The sequence below is a fragment of the Triticum aestivum genome, chromosome 2D (assembly GCF_018294505.1).
Source record: "Triticum aestivum cultivar Chinese Spring chromosome 2D, IWGSC CS RefSeq v2.1, whole genome shotgun sequence".
Classification (NCBI taxonomy): Eukaryota; Viridiplantae; Streptophyta; class Magnoliopsida; order Poales; family Poaceae; genus Triticum; species Triticum aestivum.
The window spans coordinates 180,533,612-180,558,546 of record NC_057799.1 but is presented as its reverse complement, the minus strand read 5'-3'; the positions used below and the strand labels follow the sequence as shown (position 1 = coordinate 180,558,546).

The following is a 24,935-nucleotide window of genomic DNA, read 5'->3' as shown; positions in this document are numbered from 1 at the left end:
TGAAATCAAAAGTGGACCTAAACCAATTTTTATAAAGTTCACACTAACATTACATACCACAACAAATGACTGCAAAAAATCACATTCATCGTAACCATAAAAAATCACCTACAGAATTGTAGGCATCAGTTCTGAAACCACACAAACAGACCAACATTCCCATCAGTCAGAAATGTCATCAAAATCCAGCTAAAAACTCCCCACAGAAACAAGGGTAAGACATCTAAATCTTTCCTGGGCAGAAGCAACCAATCAATCCAATGCCCATGAATCAGAACTAGCGTATGGTTCCCTAGCTTCTACTGCTAATAATGCACAATCATTACAAAATACGCTTCCTAGGTTGCACAAGGCCGAGCACCGTCCATCCGTTATATGTACCTTCGAGGCGTTTCCAGATTTTCCCCGTAAATCAGGTGCTCGGGGGAGCTGAACTGGGTATCTTGAAATGTTTCTTTACATAGTGTGATGCCTCAGAATCATTTCTGTGGCACAGGACCCTCAGCAGGGTTTTGGAGTCACTTCCGAATTTGCTTTTGCCCCCTTGAGTAACTTCGCGCAGATCATCAATAAGCACACGGGTCTGGGATAAGAAATGACATCTAGTCATTTACGAATATGATTACAGCAAAAGGCTACTCGATTTCTTATACTACAGCATCCCCAGTCCCAAGTCTTGACAACTCGACAGCACACTGCTGAGCAGTCTTTGATTCAATTATGTAATATTTTCTAGAATTGGACTGTAGCTAGTTTGAACAAAAAAGAAATCACTAAGTGCACTCTAGTAGGCATTTAAAGCATTATGCATATAACTGGAGATATGGCAAGGTCATTATAGATGGTGCTTCTCAAAAAAGAAAATGGTTCACTTGTTCTATCAGTATTAACCAATTCCCCCAAAAGGTTCATGAGAAATTTAATCCAAATTACCTCTTGCTTGATCAGATTTATTACAGGACGAACACGCGAGACCAAATTCTCAACAGTTCCACGAGGCAGCCCATCTCCGCCAGATATGAAGAATTCCTACGGCAAAAAAAGGGGTAACTTTTTTAGGCAAGCAAACAAGTAGTCAGAACGGGTTAAGACAACATTTTATTGGTCGGACAGTAAAGATAAGGCAAGATTGAATATATGTTCCAGACACATGATAAGCATGTTCGTTATAGAATGATACAGCCACACACAAGATGTCCCTTGTATATACCTTAAGACAACAACATATTTACTGGTCAGACAATAAAGACAAGGCAAGATGTTCCAGACACAACAATATACCTTAAGAATTTCAAGATCTTCCTCCAAAAGAGGGGCATCATTTGGAGAGAAGACGCGTGTAGGACCTCCATCTAGTATTACCCGAACTAAGCCATCCTACCAAAAGAGAAATTACGACAAAATTATAAACAAAACTTTTACATCATCTCACTGATTTCAACAGCCAAAATTATCACCAGGGATGCTTGCAGAAGCCCTGTAACAACACGATCTCGCAGTTGCTCCACAATGACGTCACAGAGTTGAGCAAGCACCTAAAGATTGAGCATTGACATAAAATAAATGCCAATTAGTTCGACAGAAGCTTAGTAGCTTACCAGCTAGACTACAAGTGGAAACCTTTAGAAAGAAATGCTAATAAATATGCTTGTCCAAAGTATGAGGTATCAGCATATGCTTAGCATTTGATGAAAACCGAAATTCTGACATAAAAACCGTCCATAAGATTCCTCGCATGCAAACTTATGAACGTACCAAATCAAGCACTTCGACAATAGTGTCCAATCGAGCTTGCGAAACACTGTTTTTGTACATATTGTCGATGAATGGCTGTTGGAGGTCCCAAAATATGACCTTTAACCCTACGAAAGAAAAGATGCAAACTTCAACATTGACAAGCTATCAGCTTCCAAGTACCACTGCTGAGTGCATACACATTTTCTTACCTGTAAATTCACATACCCGATCAATAGCAGCATTGATTTCTTTTCTACTGCCATCAAATTGATTCTTCTGATTGGAGACTACGCTCTTTGACTTGCCGTTCATTGATCGTCCTAACACAGTCAAAATATTTTGAGTATATAAATGAATTAGTTTGATCTATGTGGACTAGACCAAACAGATTAAGTGGCAATCTTATCAGAGTATCCTACAGATGAACTGATTACTTTTTTTAAGATGCACACTTACTGATGTTAATTTTATCACTTTGCCTTTTAGCCCACCGCTCACTTATGCTGTCCTCCAACTTGCCTAGCTGGCTTATAGCATACTGTTTGGATATTAACAAAAAAACTTCCAGTTCAGAAACTCTCAAAGTAATCGAAATGAACAAGAGAATAGCAAGAACATCAATTATCAAAAGAATGGCATGAATCTTGTTGATGTAAATCATGGTTAAATAAAAAAGAATGCCATGAATCCTGTTGATGTAAAAATCATGGCAATAGCCAGTACCAGCTATTGACTCGATACTAGAATATTGTGTCAAGTCCAGAGCCATCAGCACAATCAATAGGGGAACAGCATCAAACCAGAAACCGTGAAAGATACAGCCAGTTACAAAAGATATATTTAATGTGACTAAGCTATAGCAGGTTAGCAGCATAATTATAAACTCCATATCTGAAGTCTACAATTTAAGGAAGACTGCTCCAGCGTAAGTTGCCAACCATTCCAAAATATTCTATGAAAATTGCTATGTGTTTTTTCCTTCTCATTTACATCTTTGTGTACCAAAAATTGCTCAGGAACTTGGTAAGTCATTCTAAATAAAAGTAACATAGCAGCATCAGTTGTAAGTAACAAACTCACATATAGACTGTTAAGCCGCACACATAGCTTTGACATCGTAAGTTGAACTATTTCACTCGATTTTCTCTCATCAACAGGTCTGACTTCTTGGATTTCCTTTTTTACGAAAGCTTTGATTCCAAGCTCCTTTTTATATCGAGTAAGGACAGGAACAGGTGGAACTAAATCTTCTTTGTCAACTGCAAGCACACAAAAACCATTATCAATTAAGAGCTAGAGAAAATAAAGAGGGTTAAACCAAAGCATGAGGGTTAAAATGAATGAGATAGATATTTCTTTTGTCCATACTAGATACTATCTCAATTATACTATATAGCAGGGACCATCTATCTAAAGCACAATTTTATAGGTTTGTGCTCTACAACAGATACTCCCTCCGTCCCAAAATAAGTGACTCAGCTTTATACTAACTTTGGTACAAAGTTAGTACAAAGTTGAGTCACTTATTTTGGGACGGAGGGAGTAATATTTGACTTTAGAGCTACTTGACAGGAAATAAAGGTGAAGGGAAAATATATAAACGTCCAGCAAGATAAACAGAAAGGTACTTAAGGAGAAAGAAAATGGTGATGATACAAACCTATGGGTTGAGTAACAAGTTGTGTATAAATTTGAAATGCCTTGTCGATACCACGACAGAAGCTATTTAATTCCCCAATTCGCATAGGAACCTTAAATGCAAAAAATTGATCTGCAGTCTGTAACAGTTCACAAGTGATCATTAAATTCACAAAGACAGTTCATTTATCAATCAAAACATTATATTTTAAACCATTAAGACATGTACATAACTTTGAAATATTGTGGCATAGAAGAGAAACAACCTTAGAGATTAACATGTAAGGAGAAATTAATGAACAAAAAATTAAAGAGATAATGGAGGACAGAAGCAACACCTCTTCTATGATTCTATAGACTTCAACAATAGAACCCCCATGGCGTTGTTGAGGGGATATAGGATCCCAAGTCTGTCAAACATAAAATTTTAGCATAGAGAAAATGGTGCGGAAAATTTATAAGAACACTCGATGAGTACCAAAGTAATGTTAGGAAGCAAAGACAAGTGGCAGGGGAAAAGGATATACTGTAACAAGTGGCAGTAAAACAAAATGCTCTAGCATACCCAGTAAGATGTTTACACAAACTCAAAAACAGAGTCATATATAAAAAGGAATGTGCTAACCTCTTGTTCAGCAGCTCTTTTAACCCAAGTTTCGACTCTCTCCAGTTGCCCATTCACCCAGCGTAAAACAACCGTGCCCGATTTACTTTCAATCTGAGATAAACAAAAAGGCAGCAAAAATCAGGATAAACACACAAAGAAGCCTCAATGCAATAATGGATGCTAGAGGGGGGGGGGGGGCATGACCATAGCACGTCAATTGTCAAGGTGACACCCAAGCAATTTGTGTTTTTGTGATTGTTTCTAGTTGAGGAAGAAAAGATCTAACCTCATAAGGAACTAGCTTTTGTCTACATAGACTGTCCAAACCATCGTCACCCACAACAGAAGCCATCACTGACATTATGTACTGCTCCAAAGAATCAGCTGCCGGAAATACGGAAACTACGTCCTCCGTAAGATGCTCAGCGTGCTCAAGAAAAGGTCCCTGCCACAACTTAACGTAAGCATGCAGCTTCACAAGGTTATGATGGATTTAACAGTTATTTATTATAACTTACCAATTTGTTTCCATACAGTTTATGGAGAAGGGAAGCAGAAAGAACTGCTGCCTGTGGATGCCATCTTGACAAAACTGGGGAAAAAATGTTTGTCTCTATCTTCAATAGCTTCTTTGTCTCCTCGGCTAGAGATGCTAAAACATGCTCATGCGATGTGTCAGCTTTAATCTCTACGGAATGTACAATCTGAAACAAAACAAAAAATAATCCATAGTGTTGACATATAGATGGAAGTAGGAAAGTACATGACCTATACAACTACAGATTGCACTATATGGATATAGATAGCGATGTCCACTTGAGTTGCAGACAGGGTTTCCGATCCAGTACACTAAAAAACTAATGATCTGACCAGAAAAAAAGTTACAATTAACAGTACAAATATGAAGATATAGAGTATAGCATTTATATCATTTGATATGCAGATGAAACCACGTGCTTAAACTCTTATACGCATGTAGAACATGAATATTGCATAGAAGGCCGCATGTCATACTGACTTTTCACTTTTGAGGAATACAGTGACCAGGAACAGACCAGAACAAATCCTCTAGACCAAATGCCAAAAAGCATACATAAAATTTGGGGCAAAGAACCAAAATACAGTCCTACTAAATATAACAGAGGTCATGCCACATTCAAATATACAAGATTACAAGGTGATCGAACACCTCTAACTGCAAAGAATCTCACCAACGGTGGCAATAACATAGATTTCTAGAAGTGAAGGTGATCAAATACAACACAACAAATCCATGTAAACTATAATGGACCAACATTCAAGGTCTGCATAAGCAGGCATGGGTGAATAAGTGATCTTATTATATCCATCTCATGATAAAATGAGAAAAATACATCAGGAAAGAATGATCAGCAATATTAGAGCTACACTACAAAAGAATAATTGCAGCTGCAAATAAGGTCACCTTCATGAAAGCACTTTTGACAGAAGAAGTGATGTAACGGTCAATCTGGTCTCGATCAGGTGACTCCATTGCCTGATGCAGAAAAGCAGATGCGGTGCCAAATCAGATTTGTATGTATGTGCAAACACTAAAGTTCTGATTTTCCCCATTCTGCAGCGCTTGCTATTGAGAACAAAAGGTTGCTACTGTATACTACCACAAGTTAGAAGACGAGAAGTGTGGTGGTTAGAGACCATTTTGTGAGGAACACTACTAGATTTGTTTGTACTCAAGTGACTTGCTCAAGAAATGCCTGGAAGCGTTGGTGCTCATACGTACACTAGCCACAGGCAGACGGTCTGACTTTTAGATTAAAAAAGGTATATTGGATGAGAAATGAAGGATTGAATGTAAAGCTTCAGCACCTTGTCATTTTCTTCACCAAGGATTCGCCTAGTAAGCATTGCTACTGTTACGATATCAACCATCATACTGGAACCCTGCAGATGTAAAGACAAATTTAATGTGGGGAAAAAATAAGACCGTCATTACAAACAAAAATAAGAGATGAACAGGTCCACTAGAATCTACACTAGCTTAGAGATAGCAGATCCCAAATGGTAGTCTGAACAGAACAGAAATAGCAACATGCACGGTGGAAGTGAGGGTGTTCAGTCCTGTTCACCAGATCCCAAATGGTAATTGATACCATCGAAGATCACCAGGCGGAGGGGAACATGAAGATGGCATTTTGTAAAGAGCATCTACATACAGACAGTGCACTCTGAAAATAGAGCAGAATGTCTGCTCGGCAACCTGAGGAAGAGGGTTGCAGCAGCAGAGCTCGGGAGAGCAGGAGCATGGAAGCTCAGCAGAAACAGAGGGCAGATATGGCGTGTTGAAAAGCAGCAGCCGCCAGAAAAGAAATCAACATGGTACAGATGGCATGGTGGCTGCGCACACTCGTGGCGTGCAGAAGAACACAGAGGAGAGGGAATCAACCAGATCGATCTTAAAGGAGCCAAGTGAAACAAAAAAATCGAACCTTAGAAGCCAGCTCTTCATACCATGATATGAATAATGACTTAATCTATTCCACGGACTCTATGTCTAATACATACATGTACATGAGAGGAGATAAAGTAGGAATTCTAGGACAAGGAATATTATAAAGAGTGCTACAACAATACAATTATCTCAAACAGTTCCCACCCACCTGGGTTCAACCTCTAGGATCAACATGGTGTGCCATATTTAATCGAAGTACATACATATGTGTGTTCGGTGCAAAAGTGTGCACCCGTGTAACATGAGGCTCCTATACCTCTACAATAGTTGTAGGGCTTGTAGTGGATGCGCACACGCGAGTACTGTGGCGGATCAAAGAAGATCCATCTGAGACGCAGAACACGGCATCATACCGCCGTCAAGCCCTGGGCTGAAGGACTGTAAAACCGCCCGCACATGTGTGTATGCAACGTAAATGAAAAAAAATGGTGGACTAGAAGAAAATTATGTGCTCAAATCTATGTGCAGGTTAGATCAAATATGAAACACACATGAGCCTAACAAGCACAAGAGATGAACATGACAAGCTTGACAATAGAAACTATGCCTGCGAACTTTAAATGGGAAACTTGAATATACAATTTGCATATTTTTATCATAGCAAGGCACATGCAGTCATTCAGTAACAAATGATAAGCAACCAGCAATAATGATGGGCTGCCTTATGCGTATATGTGTTGCAACATTTGGTGGTGAATAACAAGGAGGTGGCTAGGCAGCGCATAGGCGCTCGATGGACTGCTCGGGCACACCCATCATATTAGAAAATTGATGTGACATGTCATCCTAGCCTATCAAAAAAGGAAAGTATGTACTCTCCCATCCTCAGGTTATCTCAGCCGAGAGACTACGTGCATTTATTTGGGGTTTCAAAAAAATTTAAAAGTCATAACTTTTGATTCGAGTGTCGGAATTTAGATCCGTTTTTACTATTGGGTTTCTCGCGACGAGTTCTTCAAAACTAGATCCCATATGAGTAGGTTTCGACAAACTTTTTTTTCCGAGCAACTTTGTGTGCTACAGAGGCAACTTCAGTGCTACAGGAAAGTAACTCCTTGTTTCCCTAGTATGACTACCTATCAGCGGAGGATCCTTCTAAGTTGGTTACCATGACTACCAATTGACTAGCTTCACCTCTAACTTGCCTACCATAAGGACACCCAATCACCCCAAATGTCGGGATCGACCTCTCTAGACACCTTTAACCATCCAATGACGGTCACCAATTTGTTTGAACTAGTCCATACGTCCCGAATCCTCCAAACCGAGCGACGAGGGGGCGTTCTCAGGGCCCCTCAGCGTCCATTGCTCCCTCCGACATGAAGCTGGATCCCATCTCCTCAGACAACAAGAGGAGCATAACCCGCCAAGTATTTTCAATCGTACCAAGGGATCACACCCCGAGGAGATAAACTATTGACACATCTCTATGACACAAACTTGAAAGGTATCCAAAACCTTTACGTATTAGCCAAATTATGGTCTTCGTAATGTTTCTGTTCATGAGGACCGCCCAACTGGATACATGGTTTTAGACAACTGTATGGTTGATTGTGGGCAACTGGATGCATGGTTTTAGGCAACAGTATCATTGATTGTAGGCAACTATGACACCTAAAAAAAGGGATAAAGAACATACACATGTTCATTTTTGGAGGGGGTCACAGATAAACTTTATCCCCTAAAAACACTGCATGGTTTTAGTTATGTCCCCATGACCAGCTCCACACCGCTCCCCCTCTATGATCATTCGCCAAGTATTTATGATCATACCAAGGGATCCCACCCCGAGGAGATGAAATTCTTGATGCATCTCTATGACAGTCTTAACAGAAAGGTATCTAAAACCTTTACATATTAGCCAAATTATGGACTTGGTAACGTTTCTGTTCATGAGGATTGGGCAACTGGATTCATGGTTCTAGACAACTGTATAGCTGATTGTGGGCAACTATGACACCTGAAAAAGGGATAACGAACATACACATGTTCGTTTTTTAGGGGTTCAGAGATAAACTTAATCCCATAAAAAACTTCATGGTTTTAGTTATGTCTCCATGACCAGCTCCACCCCGCCACCCTCTATGATCATTCACCAAGTGTTTACCATCATACCATTGGATCCCACCCGAAGAGAAGAAATTCTTGACACAGCACTGTGACACAAACTTAATTGAAAGGTATCTAAAACCTTGAGATATTGGCCAAATCGTGGTCTTGGTAATGTTTCTGTTCATGAGGATTGCGCAATGAGATACATGGTTTTAGGCATCTGTATGGTTAATTGTGGGCAACTATGTTATCTTTCATGTATTGTGCATAAAAAAGGGATCCAAGTATCTTTTTCTGTGTGTGTTTGTTGCTTTTGTTGTGTGATAGTTTTTTCGAAATCCAGCTGTGATTTGTGTGGTCGCCAAGGTCACCTGCTGCCTCCCTCCGACTGCGAATCACGGCGGGGTGCGAGCGAATCCCCTCCCCTTCTCTCGTCGTCTCTTCGACGGTAACCGACAGAAAAATGGGGTGGGGGTGGGGGTGGGAGCGGCGCTTCCACACCAGACAGGAAAGCACCTGCGCACAATTTGTGCAAAATCGAATTGCTCGGGTGGGTGCGCTCGACGTCTCCAAATAGTGCAGCTGCACTAATAAGCATTTGGGGACAAGTTATATGTGAATTTAGTGAACAGGATAGTCATGGGAGGCAGCTTATAATTGTTAAGTATATATGTTGTGTTTCTCTTGTACAGGCCCAGGCCCATAGTCTAGAGTGAGGCCCAGGCCCATGTAACCTTGTATATATCTCTCTCCTCCTCAATACAGAAAACTGTTCGGTCATTCTCTCTTCCTCACGTTTCCTAACATGGTATCAGACCAGGACCAAACCCTAGTCCCTCTTCTAGCCGCCACCCATGGAATCGCCGCCGGTGAGGTGATTCAGGCACTTCAGCTAAAGAGACATCCACATCGCTGCCCCATCCCATCTTCGTCATCAACCTGTAGGAGCTGCTCTCCAGCAGCTCCTCTGTGTGTCCTCACAGCTACTCTCTGAGAATACTTCCCCTGCTCTCCAGCAGCCATCTCCAGCAAGCTCTTGGTGCCTTCCCTGCTCTACAGCAAGCTCCAGGCGTTCCCCTTCTATCCAGCAAGATCCAGCAAGCTCCACCTTCTATCCAGTGAGATCCAGCTCCTGTTTGTGGCTGTCTGCTGCTCTTCTCTTGTTGCTGCCTGCAGCTGCTATCAGATTGGGTGTTTCCAGCTGCTGGCCGCTCACCACTATGGCAAGAAATGATTTCGGATTTGGTTCTTTGATCATAGATATCAAGCTTGATGGTTCAAACTACAGGGAATGGGCATTTTCTGCCCGGACTGTCTTGAGGACGGCTGGTTTTGTTTCTCATCTGACAGATGATCCACCTAGTCCAAATGATGATGCAGCAAGGAAGTCTTGGCAAAAGATCGATGATCGTGTGATGGGAGTTTTAATTCTGGGTGTTGAACCCTCACTCCGAATGAGTCTTGAGCATCACACTTCAGCTAAAGAGATATGGAAGTACTTTGAGCAGCGCTACCTTCAGCCCAGCAGTGCACTTCATTTCTCCTTGTTGCAGAATTTACACAACACTCGGCAGCCAGAAGACATGTCCATAGAAGAGTACTATGGAGCTTTCACTCGCATCACTGGGCAGCTAGGTTCCATGGTTCCAAAGGGTAATTCTGGTTGTGAGTCATGTGCAGCAAAGGAAAAGTATGACCATCAGACTCTCATGTTTCAGTTTGTGATGGGTCTCAAGCCAGACTTTGAGAACATTCGCACTCAATTGCTTGGTCGTACGACTCCTCCCACCTTGACAGAGGCACTTGCTAGCTTGATCGCTGAGGAGACTCGTCTCCGTTCTCTTGGGGCTACTTCTGCGCAGACTCTACACACTAGTGTTCTGGCTTTTCCTCAGCGGCCAGGTGCCTCCAAGGCCACACCTTCAGCTGTCGTCTGCTCGTTCTGCAAGAAGGCAGGACACCACAGAGATGGTTGTTTCAAGCTTCATCCAGAGCTGTTAGCTGAGTTTCAGGCTAGACTGGCCCTCAATCAGCAGCGTCGTGCACCCCAGGCTCCTTATCAGCAGCAAGCGAGGGGTGCTTCTGCATCTGTTCTCTCTCAGCCCGCTGTTGCTGCAACCCAGCCTTGGGTTCTGGACTCTGGAGCTTCTTTCCATGTGACCTCTGATCACTCTCAGCTTGTGTCTTGCCAGCCAGTGTGGGATGGTGCCTCTGTTCAGACTGCTGATGGTACACCTTGTTCTATTACTCATCAGGGTTCTCTTTGCACATCCAAGTTTTCTGTTCCTGCCATCTCCTTTGCTCCAGAGCTGTCCATGAATCTTATGTCTGTTGGCCAGCTTGCTGATATGAACTACTTTGTTGGTTTTGATGACTCATTTTGTTATGTGCAGGACCGTCAGAGCAAGAGGGTCACTGGAACTGGCCATCGCCGTAGAGGATCCACATCCCTCTACATCCTTGACACCTTACACCTTCCTTCAGCTTCCACCACATCCGTGTTCCGGATGGCTGCATCAACATCAAGATCCACTTCGTCGTTTTCTTTTGCCCAATGGCACCATCGCTTAGGTCACTTGTGTGGTTCTCGTTTATCTACCCTTGTTCGACAAGGTGTTTTGGGTCATGTTTCCATAGATGCTGGTTTTCACTGTAAGGGTTGTAAGCTAGGGAAACAAATACAGCTTCCATACTCTTCCAGCACTACTCATTCTAGTCATCCTTTTGATTTAGTGCACTCTGATGTATGGGGTCCTTCCCCCTTTGTTTCGAAAGGTGGCCACAAACATTATGTCATATTTGTTGATGATCACTCTCGACATACTTGGGTCTATTTTATGAAGCATCGTTCTGAGTTGTTTTCTATATATAAGGCTTTTGTACATATGGTCCATACTCAGTTTTCCAGTGCTGTTCGTGTTTTTCGTTCTGACTCCGGGGGGGAGTATCTATCTACTGCTTTTCGCGAGTTTCTCTCATCTGAGGGTACTCTCCCTCAGCTTTCATGCCCTGGTGCCCATGCTCAGAATGGCGTTGCTGAGCGTAAGCATCGCCATATTGTTGAGACAGCTCGTACCCTTCTGATTTCTTCCTTTGTCCCCACTCATTTTTGGGTGAAGCTATCTCAACTGTTGTTTATCTTATCAATCTCCAACCTTCTACTCGCCTTGCGGGCAAGTGTCCTGGTGAGGTTTTGTTTGGTTCTCCTCCCACGTATGACCACCTCCGTGTCTTTGGTTGTACTTGTTATGTTCTTTTAGCACCTCGTGAGCGTACCAAGTTGACTGCTCAGTCTGCTCAGTGTGTCTTCCTTGGATATAGTCTTGAACATAAGGGCTACCGTTGCTATGATTCTTCTGCTCGCCGCATTCGCTTTTCTCGCGATGTCACTTTGTTGAGGATCAACCCTTCTTCTATTCCCCTTCCACTAAACCATCATCCTCAACTTCTTTAGAGTCTACCTCGTTTCTTTCACTTCCACCTATCTTTTTAGATGAGTCCATAGCTGAACAACCTTCCTCTGTCCTAACATCAGAACCATCTCCACCACATGTTTCATCTCCTTCCTCACCAGCTCCTTTCACTCTTCCACTAGCTCCACCTCTAGATAGTCTTCCTTTCCATTACACTCGTCGTTATTCTACTCCTCCAGTCAGTACTTTCCATTACACTCGTCGTTCTAAAGTTCCATGTGACACGCAGTCATCTATGCCTTTGTCTTCTACTCCTCCAGCCAATACTACTGATCCTTGCACTGACGGCTCTTCTCTAGCAACGCGATACAAAAAGGACTTATATGCAGGGGCTGTTTCTGAGCCTAGTACCTATCAGGAGGCAGTTGTGTCACCTGAGTGGCAACTGGCTATGTCTGAGGAGCTTGCAGCCTTAGAGCGTACTGGTACATGGGATTTGGTACCATTACCTCCTCGTTCAGTCCCTATCACTTGCAAATGGGTGTATAAGGTTAAAACCAAGTCAAATGGTTCTGTGGAACGCTACAAGGCTCGCCTTGTTGCAAGAGGTTTTCAGCAGTCTCATGGGAAAGATTATGATGAGACGTTTGCTCCTGTTGCTCACATGACTTCAGTTCGAACTCTAATTGCTGTGGCTGCTACTCGGTCATGGAAAATTTCCCACATGGATGTGAAGAATGCCTTCCTTCATGGTGATTTACATGAGGAAGTATATATGCAGCCACCTCCAGGTATCAAGGTTCCATCAGGTCATGTTTGTCGTCTTCGAAAGGCTCTTTATGGGCTTAAGCAAGCCCCTCGTGCCTGGTTTGAGCGGTTCAGTTCTGTGATTCAAGCTGCCGGTTTTTCTCCTTGTGAACAATTCCAGATGTCAGATTTGGGGTCTCTCAGCTATTTTCTCGGGATTGAGGTCGAGCATACTGATGATGGTTACTATATCTCCCAGCAAAAGTACACTCAGGATTTGATTCTTCGCTCAGGTCTCACTGACACGCGCACTGCTGCTACACCTATGGAGCTTCATCTGCAGTTGCGTCCTACTGATGGCACTCCTCTTGAGGATCCCTCTCGCTATCGTCACATTGTCGGCAGTCTAGTGTACCTCACAGTGACCAGACCTGACATCGCACATGCAGTCCATATTCTCAGTCAATTTGTCTGTGCTCCCACCTCAGTTCATCATGGTCACCTATTCCGAGTCCTTAGGTATTTAAGGGGAACTACATCTCGCCGCTTGTTCTATGCTAATTCCAGTCAGCTCCAGCTTCATGCTTACTCTGATTCCACTTGGGCGAGTGATCCTATTGATCGTCGCTCGGTCACTGGCTATTGCATATTTCTTGGTACATCTCTCATTGCATGGAAATCAAAGAAGCAAACTGCTGTGTCTCGCTCCAGCGTCGAGGCAGAGCTTAGGGCTCTCTCTACTACTACAGCAGAGATTGTATGGCTTCGCTGGTTATTGGATGATCTTGGTGTCTCATGTCATACACCAACACCTCTTCTTTGTGACAACACTGCTGCTATTCAGATTGCTAATGATCCAGTCAAGCATGAGTTGACCAAACACATTGGTGTGGATGCCTTTTTCACTCGATCTCATTGTCAACAATCCACTGTCAAGCTACAATATGTCCCATCAGAGCTTCAAGTCGCAGATTTCTTCACCAAGGCACAAACTAGAGATCAGCATAGGTTTCACACTCTCAAACTTGGTGTATCAGATGCTCCTGACCCACCTTAAGTTTGAAGGGGGGTGTTAAGTATATATGTTGTGTTTGTCTTGTACAGGCCCAGGCCCATAGTCTAGAGTGAGGCCCAGGCCCATGTAACCTTGTATATATCTCTCTCCTCCTCAATACAGAAAACTGCTCGGTCATTCTCTCTTCCTCACGTTTCCTAACAATAATGACTTCTCCTTGATAGGCAATCAAGTTGCTTTCCTGTAGCACTAAAGTTGCCTCTTTAGCACCCAAAGTTGCTTAAAACAGAAAGTTTGTCGAAACATATCCATATGAGATCTAGTTTTGAAGAACTAATCGCGAGAAACCCAATGGTGAAAACGAATCTGAATTCCGAATCTTGAATCAAAAGTTATGCATTTTTAAAATTTTATTAAGCCCAAATAAATGCACGTATTTATCCTTTTTTAACTGATTTGTATAAAATAGGAGCGTTGGATGGAATGAGGAACAGATACTTTCCTTTTTCGTAGTGTAATGATGACACAAAATGCTAATTACCCTTTTTTTAGTGTGAGTTTTTTGCGGTGTACCGCGCGGCGCTCGTGAAGCCCAATTAATACAGCTGCACTATTAAGCATTTAGGGAATAACAAATCAGACATAACCTGCAGGGAGTGGTACATGATTGTATTACTCATCTTCACTGACATGGTACATATTTACTGTATAAAGCAAACAAACCCAGATCTATTCCTTGTTGAAATGAAAGGATTAGTTTCAAAGAGGTTCACTTGACATGCATGTTAGGTGCACATTAGCAAACCAGGATTGAGAAAACAAACCTCTGAGAAGTGCAGATGATAATCATTCAATTTCTTGTCCACCCATTTCTGAACTGGAGACAGGAAAGACTGGAAAAACGTGAAGTCCTGGCAGCTATCATCGGCATCAACAGAACTACGTAGACTTTTCAAGTGTAAGCGTTCTTGTGGACCACGCTGTTCCTTCAAGGGTATCTTCCTCAGATGCTCAATCACAACTTTCAGGAGTCCTTGCTCGCCTGTAAAAACAAACTGTGTTGCAGAACACATTAATTATCATACTATGGTGATGGTGTCATGGTGACTTGGTTCATGGGCTAATAAATTAGTAGCATGCTACTGAACAGGACTACATATTTAGTCCAGTATGGTTTATGCAAGAGCATCTTTTGATCTCAAGAAAAACTAATGACCCAGTGGTTACTGGTTTTAGATATGATTCACCACTTTAACGATAATCCTACATTATGACAGGCTTAACTTGAACTACTTTATTATGAAAAGGCATCATTTCCATAAATGGTACAGGCAAAAGGGGAGTTTGCACTAAGGCTTTTTTCAGATAACTGTCTCTGAGGAAAAGGTATCATTTCCATAAAATGGTGAAGACAAAAAGTGGAGTTTGCACTAAGGTTTTTTTTTTCAAATAACTTTCTCTGACAGACTGACTATGAAGAGAAAAGGCTAGAAGTGCTGTCACTAAATACTGGATAAGGATGAGAAGATCCTCCCTTGCTTTTGGCTCACTCGGAACTCTTAAAACTAAACAAGCTGCCATAGAGATATCTAAGGCCAGCCGCAGCATAAGCACAAAATACTCCCAAGAAGGATACATGTCAAAAAAATACCAAGAAGGATAGCCTCTTCTTGATTAGTGCTTTACCTGTCGGAATAATACCCATGCATAGCACGTATCATGAATTATCTCTGTGATTCCTAGTATACGCCAAGTTGACTTTAGGAGCTCAAGGATTTCTTCCACTTCCTGGTTGATAAAAGCAAAAATATGAGACAAATATTGCAACCAATGGGGTGGACAGCGGAAAATGGCAAACAGGGATTTGAAGTACTGGCCTCTGTGAGTTTTCCCTCATCTAAGGTGTCAAAAACACTGCCAAGCATTTTTTCATACAAGGCGGCATTCAGATGGTAACCATCAGCCCAATGACAAACCTCACCGGTAAGATCACCACGAGCAGGCCTTTCAGAGAAAGATGTAGCAACTTCTCTCAGTGAACGTAGGCATTCTGTACGTTGAACCTCCGCAGCAGATGGGGATAGGGACTAGCAAACAATACAACATCATAACCTCCATTTAGTGTATAGTTCATATAGTGCCTATTTGAATAAATAAATCAACCATAAGAACTAACTGCGGTAAGCATAAAACCTCAGATTCTTCAATCTTTCTGAAAAGATTTCTTAGCTCATTGACTTTTCGACCTAACTCTCCAAATCCAACAACAGGATGGTTTATTAGGCCCTCCTCCAGCATGTTCAGCTAAGCAAAGATATAAGCAGACCTTATATTGTTAAGTCATGCAGGTATGGTTCAAAATCATTAAAGCACAAATGGATGGCTAACCTGTCTTTTCTGCCAACGAAGATATGCCTTCATGTCGGAAAATTCAGCTCTAGATATACAGCACAGTAGTTCCAGTGGTATCAAGAGATTGTCCATCCGTTTTCCAACTTTACCCACCATAGCATTGAGTAGCCCCTGTCTAGTCCTAATATCCATGGACTCCGTTATCTATTCAAAAGCAGAGGGGTGAAGGAGGTAAGCAGATGTAAGATTAGCATTCTGAGTATCTTTATTAAATTTGGTTGTTCACAAAAATATAAAAAAGGAACAGTAACCTTAAACTCAACGAGTTGCACTATATGCAGTTTCAAACAGCAAAAGGGATTTGCAAGCTACTAATGTTGAAATGTACAAATATAATTTCAAGTGAGTGAAATAAATATATAGTACAGAACAACAGAAAACACAAAGGCGCAATTTTGCCTTCCAATTTATTAACCAGGAACAGAGGCAAGACAAGTCACCTCAAGTTGGGCTCTCAAGATTTCAAGCAAGCCAACTAAACCTGGTTGCCGGTGAGTTTGCGATTCAGCACTTTCACTCTTACTACGGCCAAGTTTCCTCATTAATCTGTGTCTCTTCTCTTTCTTCTTTTCTTTCTTAGGAACTATAAGCCCCCTATAAGCAGTAGAAATAGGTTAATTACTATGATAATCTTGGAAACCGTTCTCTTCTGATGAAAACACTATGCTCGACACAGTGAACTGCACAGGCCTACCCTGAAGCACCAGCAGCAGCAACAAGGATTTCATATGCTGCTTCACGAAGATCATCATCTGTGATACCTGGAAGAGTAAGACAGATGTTGTTTTCAATAACTTTCTTTAGCCGATAGTTCAGAATTCAGAGTCAAACAAAGAGATCAACGATGGCCTAGTTACATCACTAACTAAAGCAAACGCCTTAACTTCTTTTATCCAAATAGTTTAATATTACAAATTAACATGTTTAAGAAGTAACTGAAGTGAATAATAATGACAACCAAGTTATTGTTCCAACAACAAAAGTGAACGCCTTCACATGATTCCATAAACTAAAGAAAGCGATAGTGCATCACTGGCAAGTTATGAGACAACCAACAAAATGCATGTAAAGGCAAAAGGGACAGATAGAATATCATCGAAATTGTCTGTAGTAGCAATAGCATGATAATTATTGTACCAGAACATAAGGCATGGCTAGTTAAGTTCAATCTATTCTGATAGTTGCCAATTAATAACTATTACCTGTTTCAAATAATGGTAAGCGCAAGGATAAATCGTTGGCATCAGTTTGATGCCTCCTAGAAGCCCTTCGACTATCGAATTCACCTTCATCATCCTCAAAGTCTTCAATGTCATCTATGGTTAATTCCTTCTCGGTGGGGGAGTCCAATGATAATGATTTTGGTAAGTTTGTAACTGATGATGGCACAGCAATTTGTGGTTGTTCAACAACTGGTGGTGGTACCACAACTGGTGATGGTGCAGTGGCAGGGACAGAGGGTGGTTCTCTTGTTGGTGCTGATCCAGAATATTCAGGTCTTGTAACTAAATAGAACCCTTCGACATCTCCTGTGTTATCCTGAAAAAACAAAGTTGAGGTATATGAAAACTCAATGGGAAATGAATTTTAATGACTCTGATCATGGTCTGCAAAACAAAGGAACTAAGCATGTAGCCCAATGTGAAAATTTCAACACTGAAATTGGGAAGATTATATAAAAATGCTATGAGGAGCCATTTGGTATCCATGGGCATTCAGCAGAATGATCAGTAAAGTAATACAGGCGGCGCTGTCATGAATGTTTGAAATTCCTAAATCATATCGTTCCTCCTTTGCCAAATGGTAATTTTTAGAAGAAAAAAAATACAATACATAAAGAAACCTTAAGTATAAACTCACGACATATGGGTAATCAAGGCTGTCATGATAAAGCCGGATGGCATCTCCAAGGTCAAGTGGATCCCCTACAACATCAAAGGATCATCAGTACAAATATAAGGAGACAAAGTGAGATACTTGAATGAGGCTACAACTACTTCACCTTTCTTAGCGCAATTGAGGACGTAATCAACACTGACTTGATCGATATCCACATCATCCAGAGAGATAGCACCAGGCGGCATTACAACTTTCTTGATCAAGTTACCAGAAAGGATGTAATTGAGCAACACATGGCGATCACGGCGATAACGTTGTAGCAGCTCAACAGGATTTTCTCTGGTCAAGTTGAAACATGGTGAACTTAGTTTACAACAGAAGCTTAACGCCGCCTAAGAATGGAAGGATGCCTGTTCTGAAGCGATCATTACTCGTCCATATTGGGTGCAAGGGAGACAAAAATCTGAGGATGGACTGCCAACTGCTTGCCACCGGCGCAATGAACCTGCAAACAAAACAAAAAATCCAATGTCTGTTAGATGATGCGGGGAGCGGATGGAAAACGTTAGCTCGAGTGTTTACGATGAAAACAGTGAGTGGACTGCAAATCGTGTCCTACAGTTGGCACATTGTGTGTGTCCAAAGCAAGCATGAACCAAAGCTAGCCGTCAGCTAGCTCTAGATTTCGATAGTTGAACCAACGGGCAAAGATGAAGGGGAAGAAGAGGCGCGTACTGAGTACTGACCGAGAGGCTTCGGGGGGTGAGGGGAGGACCTCACCGGCGGTGGAGATCCAGGCGAAGAGAGGGGGTGCCGCGATGGAGAGAGGTGGGGATGTGAAGAAGGGTAAGGCGGAGTGGCGGCGGTGGAGAGATCCAGAGGTGGGTGGGTGGGATGCGGCGGCAGAGATCCGGAGGGGACGCGGCTGGGGTTATCGGGAAAAGGCAGCAGCGGAGTTCAGAGTTCAGGCCATCAGACTTGAGAGAGGAGGGGAGAGGAGGGGCCAAACGAGCAGCAACGCAAAGACGTTCCTGTCCCCGTGGCAAACTTGAAATTCGTGCCGTCCCCCGGGCAGTCAGGCCCCAAGTTCTAGGGCCTGTTCTGAAACACGCTAGCTTCTGCAAAACTTCTCGTAGCTTCTGCCCCGACTTCTCGCTTCAGGTGGCGCTACGCGAACCGTTCTGGAGGCGAGGCAACTTCTCGTAGCGCCTGAGTGAGTTGGCAGCCCAGCTGGGGCGTTGAAGCCCAGCCTCTTGCCACCTACGTAGCCGGCTGGAAGCAGCCCATTTCGGGCTAAACTGCACAGAGGCTGAAAAAAGGAGAGAAACGAGCTGGGCGTGCTCACCTTGCTCGGGATGGGGAAGAACAGCGGTCGTCCTGGTGTCGCAGCTCCTTCCACCCCGCGCGTAAGGCGGCGCCGAGGACGGGATCCCGCAGGAATCAGCCTGGGACGGCCGGATCTGTTGGCGGAGGAGAGATTCCGGCCGGCGACGGGGGCTGCCGGGCCTGGCGGCGGGAACGGCGGCGACGACGGCTTGACAGGAGAAGACGAGGGTGAGGGGAAAGATGTGAGTTAGGTGATGTGTGCGGGCCGAAGCGTTTTCTCTGGCGGTGGCAATACGGTGGTAAATAATCAGAACTATTCCGAAAATTGTGGAGCTGGGAATCCCCGGCTGCAGAAAATTGGACTAGAGACCATGATGGCTTCGTAGATTTCAGGGAGCATATATGAGAAAAAATTGCTGATGACTCGCTTTTGCTTATGGAAGCCACGGAGGAGAGTGTGGCAGTGGTCAATGACATTCTGGAGATATATGAGAAGGGTTCTGGGCAGAACATAAACCGTGATAAATCCTCGGTGCTTTTTAGCAAGAATACATCACGTCAAACAAAGGAGTTTCTGTTGCAACTACTTGGACTGCAGAACGAAGGCCAGCAGGGAAAGTACTGGGGCTTGCCGTGCTATGTAGGAAAATCAAGACAAGCCTGCTTTTAGTATATACGAGATAGGATCTGGGAACTACTGCAAGGTTACAAGGTGAAACTCTTATCAAAGAAAGGGAAGGAAACACTTATCAAGATAGTCGCTCAAGCTATCCCAGCCTATGCCATGTCATGCTTCGACCTGACTAGCTCGCTATGCGACAGTATAAGTCATCTGATATGCTAATTTTGATAGGACAACCAGGAAGATGAGCACAAGCACCACTGGATGGGATGGGAGAAAATGACACTTCCAAAAGAGCAAGGCGGGCTCGGGTTCAGGGACCTCCACGCTTTTAATATCGCTATGCTGGCACGACAAGTATGGCGCCTGATTCTCTGTGTGCGCGTGTTCTGAGTGCCAAGTACTACCTGGACAGCAACCTGCTAATGGCCGAGCCAGCCCCTGGGATTAGTTATGTCTGGCGTAGCATTTTGAAAGGGGTACAAGTTATCAAAGAGGGTATGGTTTGGAGGGTAGGTACAGGTGAAAACATCCGGATCTGGGAGGACCCGTGGCTACCCTCAGCTGCTGTCCGGATACCTCATACACGTAGAGGAAATACGCTCCTGACAAGAGTTTCCGAGTTGATCAACCCACTTACACATACGTAGGATTCCCAACTTGTTTCTCAAACTTTTAATCAGGAGGAAGCAGCGGTCATTCTTAAGATCCCAATCTCGAGCATCATGAGGATTTTATTGCCTGGCAGTTTGATAGTGTAGAGAATGATTGTGTGCATCGATATCTCATTGATCGTGCACTAGGCACATATATATAGGTACAAGGGGTGCGACCGGTGTCTTGTCTCCCAAGATACAAGTAAATACAGAGGGAGAGAGACACTACAGGTGCGGCATACAAAACCTGGACCTAAAGCGTCGCCGGTGACGCAAAGACTGGACCGAAAGCCCTCGAAAGTCGAGGTGGGTAGTCCCTTCGTCATAACATCGGCGAACTGCTGATCGGTGGGCACATGCAGAGCTCAAACACGATCAAGTGCGACGTGCTTCCGAACGAAGTGAATGTCGAGCGCAATATGCTTCGTCCGGCGGTGATGAACAGGGTTGGCAGCGAGGTAAACCGCGGAGACGTTGTCACAATTGACAAGCGTGGCCCTGGGAACCTCACATAGCAACTCCTGAAGGAGTTGTCGTAGCCAGGAGCACTCCGCGACGGCATTGGCCGCAACCCTGTACTCGGCCTGGGCGCTCGATCGTGAGACCGTGGGTTGTCGTTTAGACGGCCACGAAATCAGAGAGGGCCCGAGGTAGACGCAGTAGCCAGAAGTGGAGCACTGAGTGTCGGGACACCCAGCCAGTCGGCGTAGGAGTAGGCGACGAGGCTGGTGTCGGGTGATGCCGTCAGGGTGAGACCCATAGCCATGGTGCCCCGCTCGCTGATGACCTACAAGTATAGGGATCTATCGTAGTCCTTTCAATAAGTAAGAGTGTCGAACCCAACAAGGAGCAGAAGAAAATGACAAGCGGTTTTCAGCAAGGTATTCTCTGCAAGCACTGAAATTATCGGTAACAGATAGTTTGGTAGCAAGATAATTCGTAACGGGTAACAAGTAACAAGTGTAACAAAGGTGCAGCAAGGTGGCCCAATCCTTTTTATAGCAAAGGAAAAGCCTGGACGAACTCTTATATAAAGCAAAGCGCTCCCGAGGACACATGGGAATTATCATCAAGTTAGTTTTCATCATGCTCATATGAATCGCGTTCGTTACTTTGATAATTTGATATGTGGGTGGACCGGTGCTTGGGTACTACCCTTACTTGACAAGCCTCCCACTTATGATTAACCCCAATCGCAAGTATCTGCATCTATGAAAGAAGAATTCAGATAAATCTAACCATAACATTAAACATGTGGATCCAAATCAGCCCCTTGCGAAGCAATGCATAAACTAGGGTTTAAGCTTCTGCCACTCTAGTGTGGCACCCCGGCTCAGAGAAACCGGAATGCCCCGTATTCCAGCCCAGAGATCGAGATGAAGTCTTCTGGAATACGGCACTGCTTGACATATAACAAATCAGCTCTTATTACAAAGGATACTGATACAAGTGTCTGATGTTACAAAGGATCACATCAGCACGGCGACACTACGCCTGCGATACTACACTTGCTCTATGCTAGCAGCGGAACAACTCGTAGCAACGGAATACATCTAGCAGCGGAACAACGACGAAGGTGGTGAACTCCACTCCACAGGGACTCTGGCTGGGACACGATCTAGCTCGCACGCATGGAAACCTCGACAAGCAATCAATTAATCATGGCATCACCTGCAACCTGGCGTGACATGCTAGGTCAGTACATTGAATGTACTTGCAAGCTCACAACAACCAAAAGCATCAAGGCAAGACCACAACATAGCATTAGACAGGTTAATTAATTAACAGCTACCATGATGTGAAAACAACTACTAAGCATGATATGAAACTACTATCATACTAATAAACCAACATCTTAATCTCAATAACCATCTCACTCCTGGCTATCCGGCCAAGCAATATATCATCTCGATCACCTTGTGATCCACGTGATCATCTCGTGATAAAATCATCCACATGCTCACCTCGTGACCATATCACAACTGAATGATCATCCTAGAGATCATCACAACATCATCATCATCATCCTGCCAAACTGTTACTGCTCACAATATATCAACATATAAATCACCTACAAGTCATTCCGTCATGTGCGTGTTGATCGAATGGTGTGACTTAGTACGAACTTATGCCCATGACACCTATGTCTTCTATCTTGACACCTATGCCCATCTCACTCTTCACATCTATGTCTTCTATCTCTACGGGTGCTATGTCATTCATAATTTCTTGATATAAGGCGAAAGGAATAGCACTCACACTAACACCTATGTCACATAAACCATGATAACAGTGATCTCCTATTTTAACTGAGATGACGGGCATGCCAACAACAGGTCAATGTTTATCCTTCTTATCAGGTTTGGCAATTCTAGCAGCTTCTTCACAGAAGTAAATAACATGCCCATCCATATCTTCTTCCAAGAGATCTTTATCCATAGCAATACTAGGTTCTACTTTGATTTTTTCATCAGGTTTAGGCGTTCTAATATAGCTTTTGTTAACCACAGTTGAAACTTTAGCATGTTCCTTTATCCTAACAGGGAAAGGTGGTTTCTCAATATAAGTAGAAGGAACAACTGGATCAACATTGTAAAGTATAGTTTCTTCTTTAACTGGTACCGGTTCTTTAATTTCTTATTTAATAGGTGGGTGATATTTAAACCACTTCTCTTTAGGGAGATCAACATGAGTAGCAAATGATTCACAAAAGGAGGCTACTATCTCAGAGTCAAGTCCATATTTAGTGCTAAACTTTTAAAAAGCATCGGTATCCATAAAAGATTTAACACAATCATGCTTAAGTTTAATACCTGACTCTTTACCTTTGTCGAGTTCCCAATCCTCAGAGTTGCGTTTAATTCCTTCCAAAGATCCCACTGGATATCAATAGTCTTCTTCATAAAAGAATCAGCACAAGAAGTATCAAGCATGGTTTGATCATCAGGAGAAAGCCGAGCATAAAAATTATGGGTAATAATTTCTCTTGAGAGCTCATGATTGGGGCATGAATATAACATTGACTTAAGCCTCCCCAGCTAGAGCGATACTTTCTCCTTCACGAGGCCAAAAGTTATATATATATATATATATAATTCCGATCATGATGAACTAGATGCATAGGATAAAATGTTTGGTGGAACTCCCTCCAATTTCAATCGGTTCGAATTCCAAGATCCAATATCATCGCATAGCCTATCCCATGCCAATGCTTTTCCCTTCAAATATAAAGGGAAAACCTTCTTCATAACTTCATCTCCGGGTAAACCTGCAAGCTTGAACAATCCACAAAAAAATTTCTACATATATCAAGTGCATATCAGGATGTTCGGTTCCATCTCCTGCATAAGGATTAGCTAGCAGTTGTTCTATCATACCCGAAGGAATTTCATATTCAATATTTTCAGTAGGTGCAGTAGGTTGAGGGGTAACTCATTGTGGTACCGGTCGAGGTGAAGATACCCCGAACAAACCCCTCAAAGGGTTGTTTTCCATAGTAACAAGTGACAATAAATTTCAGCGCACTATATAAATTTCCTTACCAAAGGCGCTTCACTCCCCAGCAACGGCGCCAGAAAATAGCCTTGATGACCCACAAGTATAGGGGATCAATTGTATCTCTTTTTGATAAGTAAGAGTGTCGAACCCAACGAGGAGCAGAAGGAATTGACAAGCGGTTTTCAGCAAGGTAATGTCTGCAAGTGCTGAAATTATAAGTAGCAGAGTAGTTTGATAGCAAGATAATTTGTAACGAGCAAGTAACAATAATAGTAACAAAAGTGCAGCAAGGTAGCCCAATCCTTTTGAGGCAAAGTACATGCCAAAACGGTCTCTTATGATAAGCAAAGCGTTCTTGAGGGTACACGGGATTTTCATCTAGTCACTTTCATCATGTTGGTTTAATTCGTGTTCGGTACTTTGATAATTTGATATGTGGGTGGACCCGTGCTTAGGTGTTGTTCTTACTTGAAAAAACCTCCGACTTATGATTAACCCTCCCGCAAGCATCCGCAACTATGAGAAAAGTATTAAGAATAAATTCTAACCATGGCATTAAACTTTTGGATCCAATCGGTCCCTTACGGAATAGCGCATAAATTGGAGTTTAAGCTTCTGTCACTCTCGCAACCCATCATCTAATTGCTACTCCACAATGCATTCCCTTAGGCCCAAATATGGTGAAGTGTCATGTAGTCGACGTTCACATGACACCACTAAGGGAATCACAACATACATACTATCAAAATATCGAACACATATCAAGTTCACATGATTACTTGCAACATGATTTCTCCCGTGACCTCAAGAACAAAAGTAACTACTCACAAATGATAATCATGCTCAAGATCAGAGGGGTATTAAATAGCATATTGGATCTGA

At 43.0% G+C, this 24,935-nt stretch overlaps 1 protein-coding gene across 4 annotated transcripts; it reads right to left on the bottom strand.

Annotated features, from left to right (window-relative positions):
• Nucleotides 1-19,557, bottom strand: LOC123052432 (protein unc-13 homolog). Of its 4 annotated transcripts, none has more exons than XM_044475607.1 (27): nucleotides 19,297-19,557; nucleotides 18,383-18,456; nucleotides 18,115-18,290; nucleotides 17,973-18,037; nucleotides 17,315-17,651; nucleotides 16,807-16,873; nucleotides 16,553-16,706; nucleotides 16,089-16,256; nucleotides 15,894-16,004; nucleotides 15,578-15,787; nucleotides 15,387-15,488; nucleotides 14,525-14,755; nucleotides 5,831-5,905; nucleotides 5,427-5,498; nucleotides 4,501-4,686; nucleotides 4,269-4,427; nucleotides 4,001-4,093; nucleotides 3,714-3,785; nucleotides 3,398-3,515; nucleotides 2,818-2,996; nucleotides 2,194-2,275; nucleotides 1,947-2,057; nucleotides 1,756-1,862; nucleotides 1,458-1,535; nucleotides 1,282-1,377; nucleotides 934-1,029; nucleotides 1-583 (listed from the first exon to the last, which is right to left on the bottom strand). In XM_044475607.1, the coding sequence occupies exons 2-27, from the start codon at nucleotides 18,388-18,390 to the stop codon at nucleotides 413-415; spliced, it is 3,324 nt and encodes a 1,107-aa protein (XP_044331542.1). In that variant the 5' UTR covers nucleotides 18,391-18,456; nucleotides 19,297-19,557; the 3' UTR covers nucleotides 1-412. The 4 variants fall into 4 exon arrangements, with proteins under 4 accessions (XP_044331542.1, XP_044331543.1, XP_044331541.1 ...); XM_044475608.1 differs by lacking the exon at nucleotides 19,297-19,557 and adding an exon at nucleotides 18,687-19,018; XM_044475606.1 differs by lacking the exon at nucleotides 19,297-19,557 and adding an exon at nucleotides 18,698-19,018.
• Between the last annotated feature and the right edge of the window lie 5,378 nt (nucleotides 19,558-24,935).

Bases quoted from the DNA above. Each gene is read 5' to 3' on its own strand.
- LOC123052432 (XM_044475607.1), bottom strand. The intron at 3,786-4,000 runs GTTAGCACATTC...TATGTTTGACAG, and splicing joins AAAGAGCTGCTGAACAAGAG to ACTTGGGATCCTATATCCCC. The intron at 1,030-1,281 runs GTATATTGTTGT...TTTTTGCCGTAG, and splicing joins AAGATCTTGAAATTCTTAAG to GAATTCTTCATATCTGGCGG.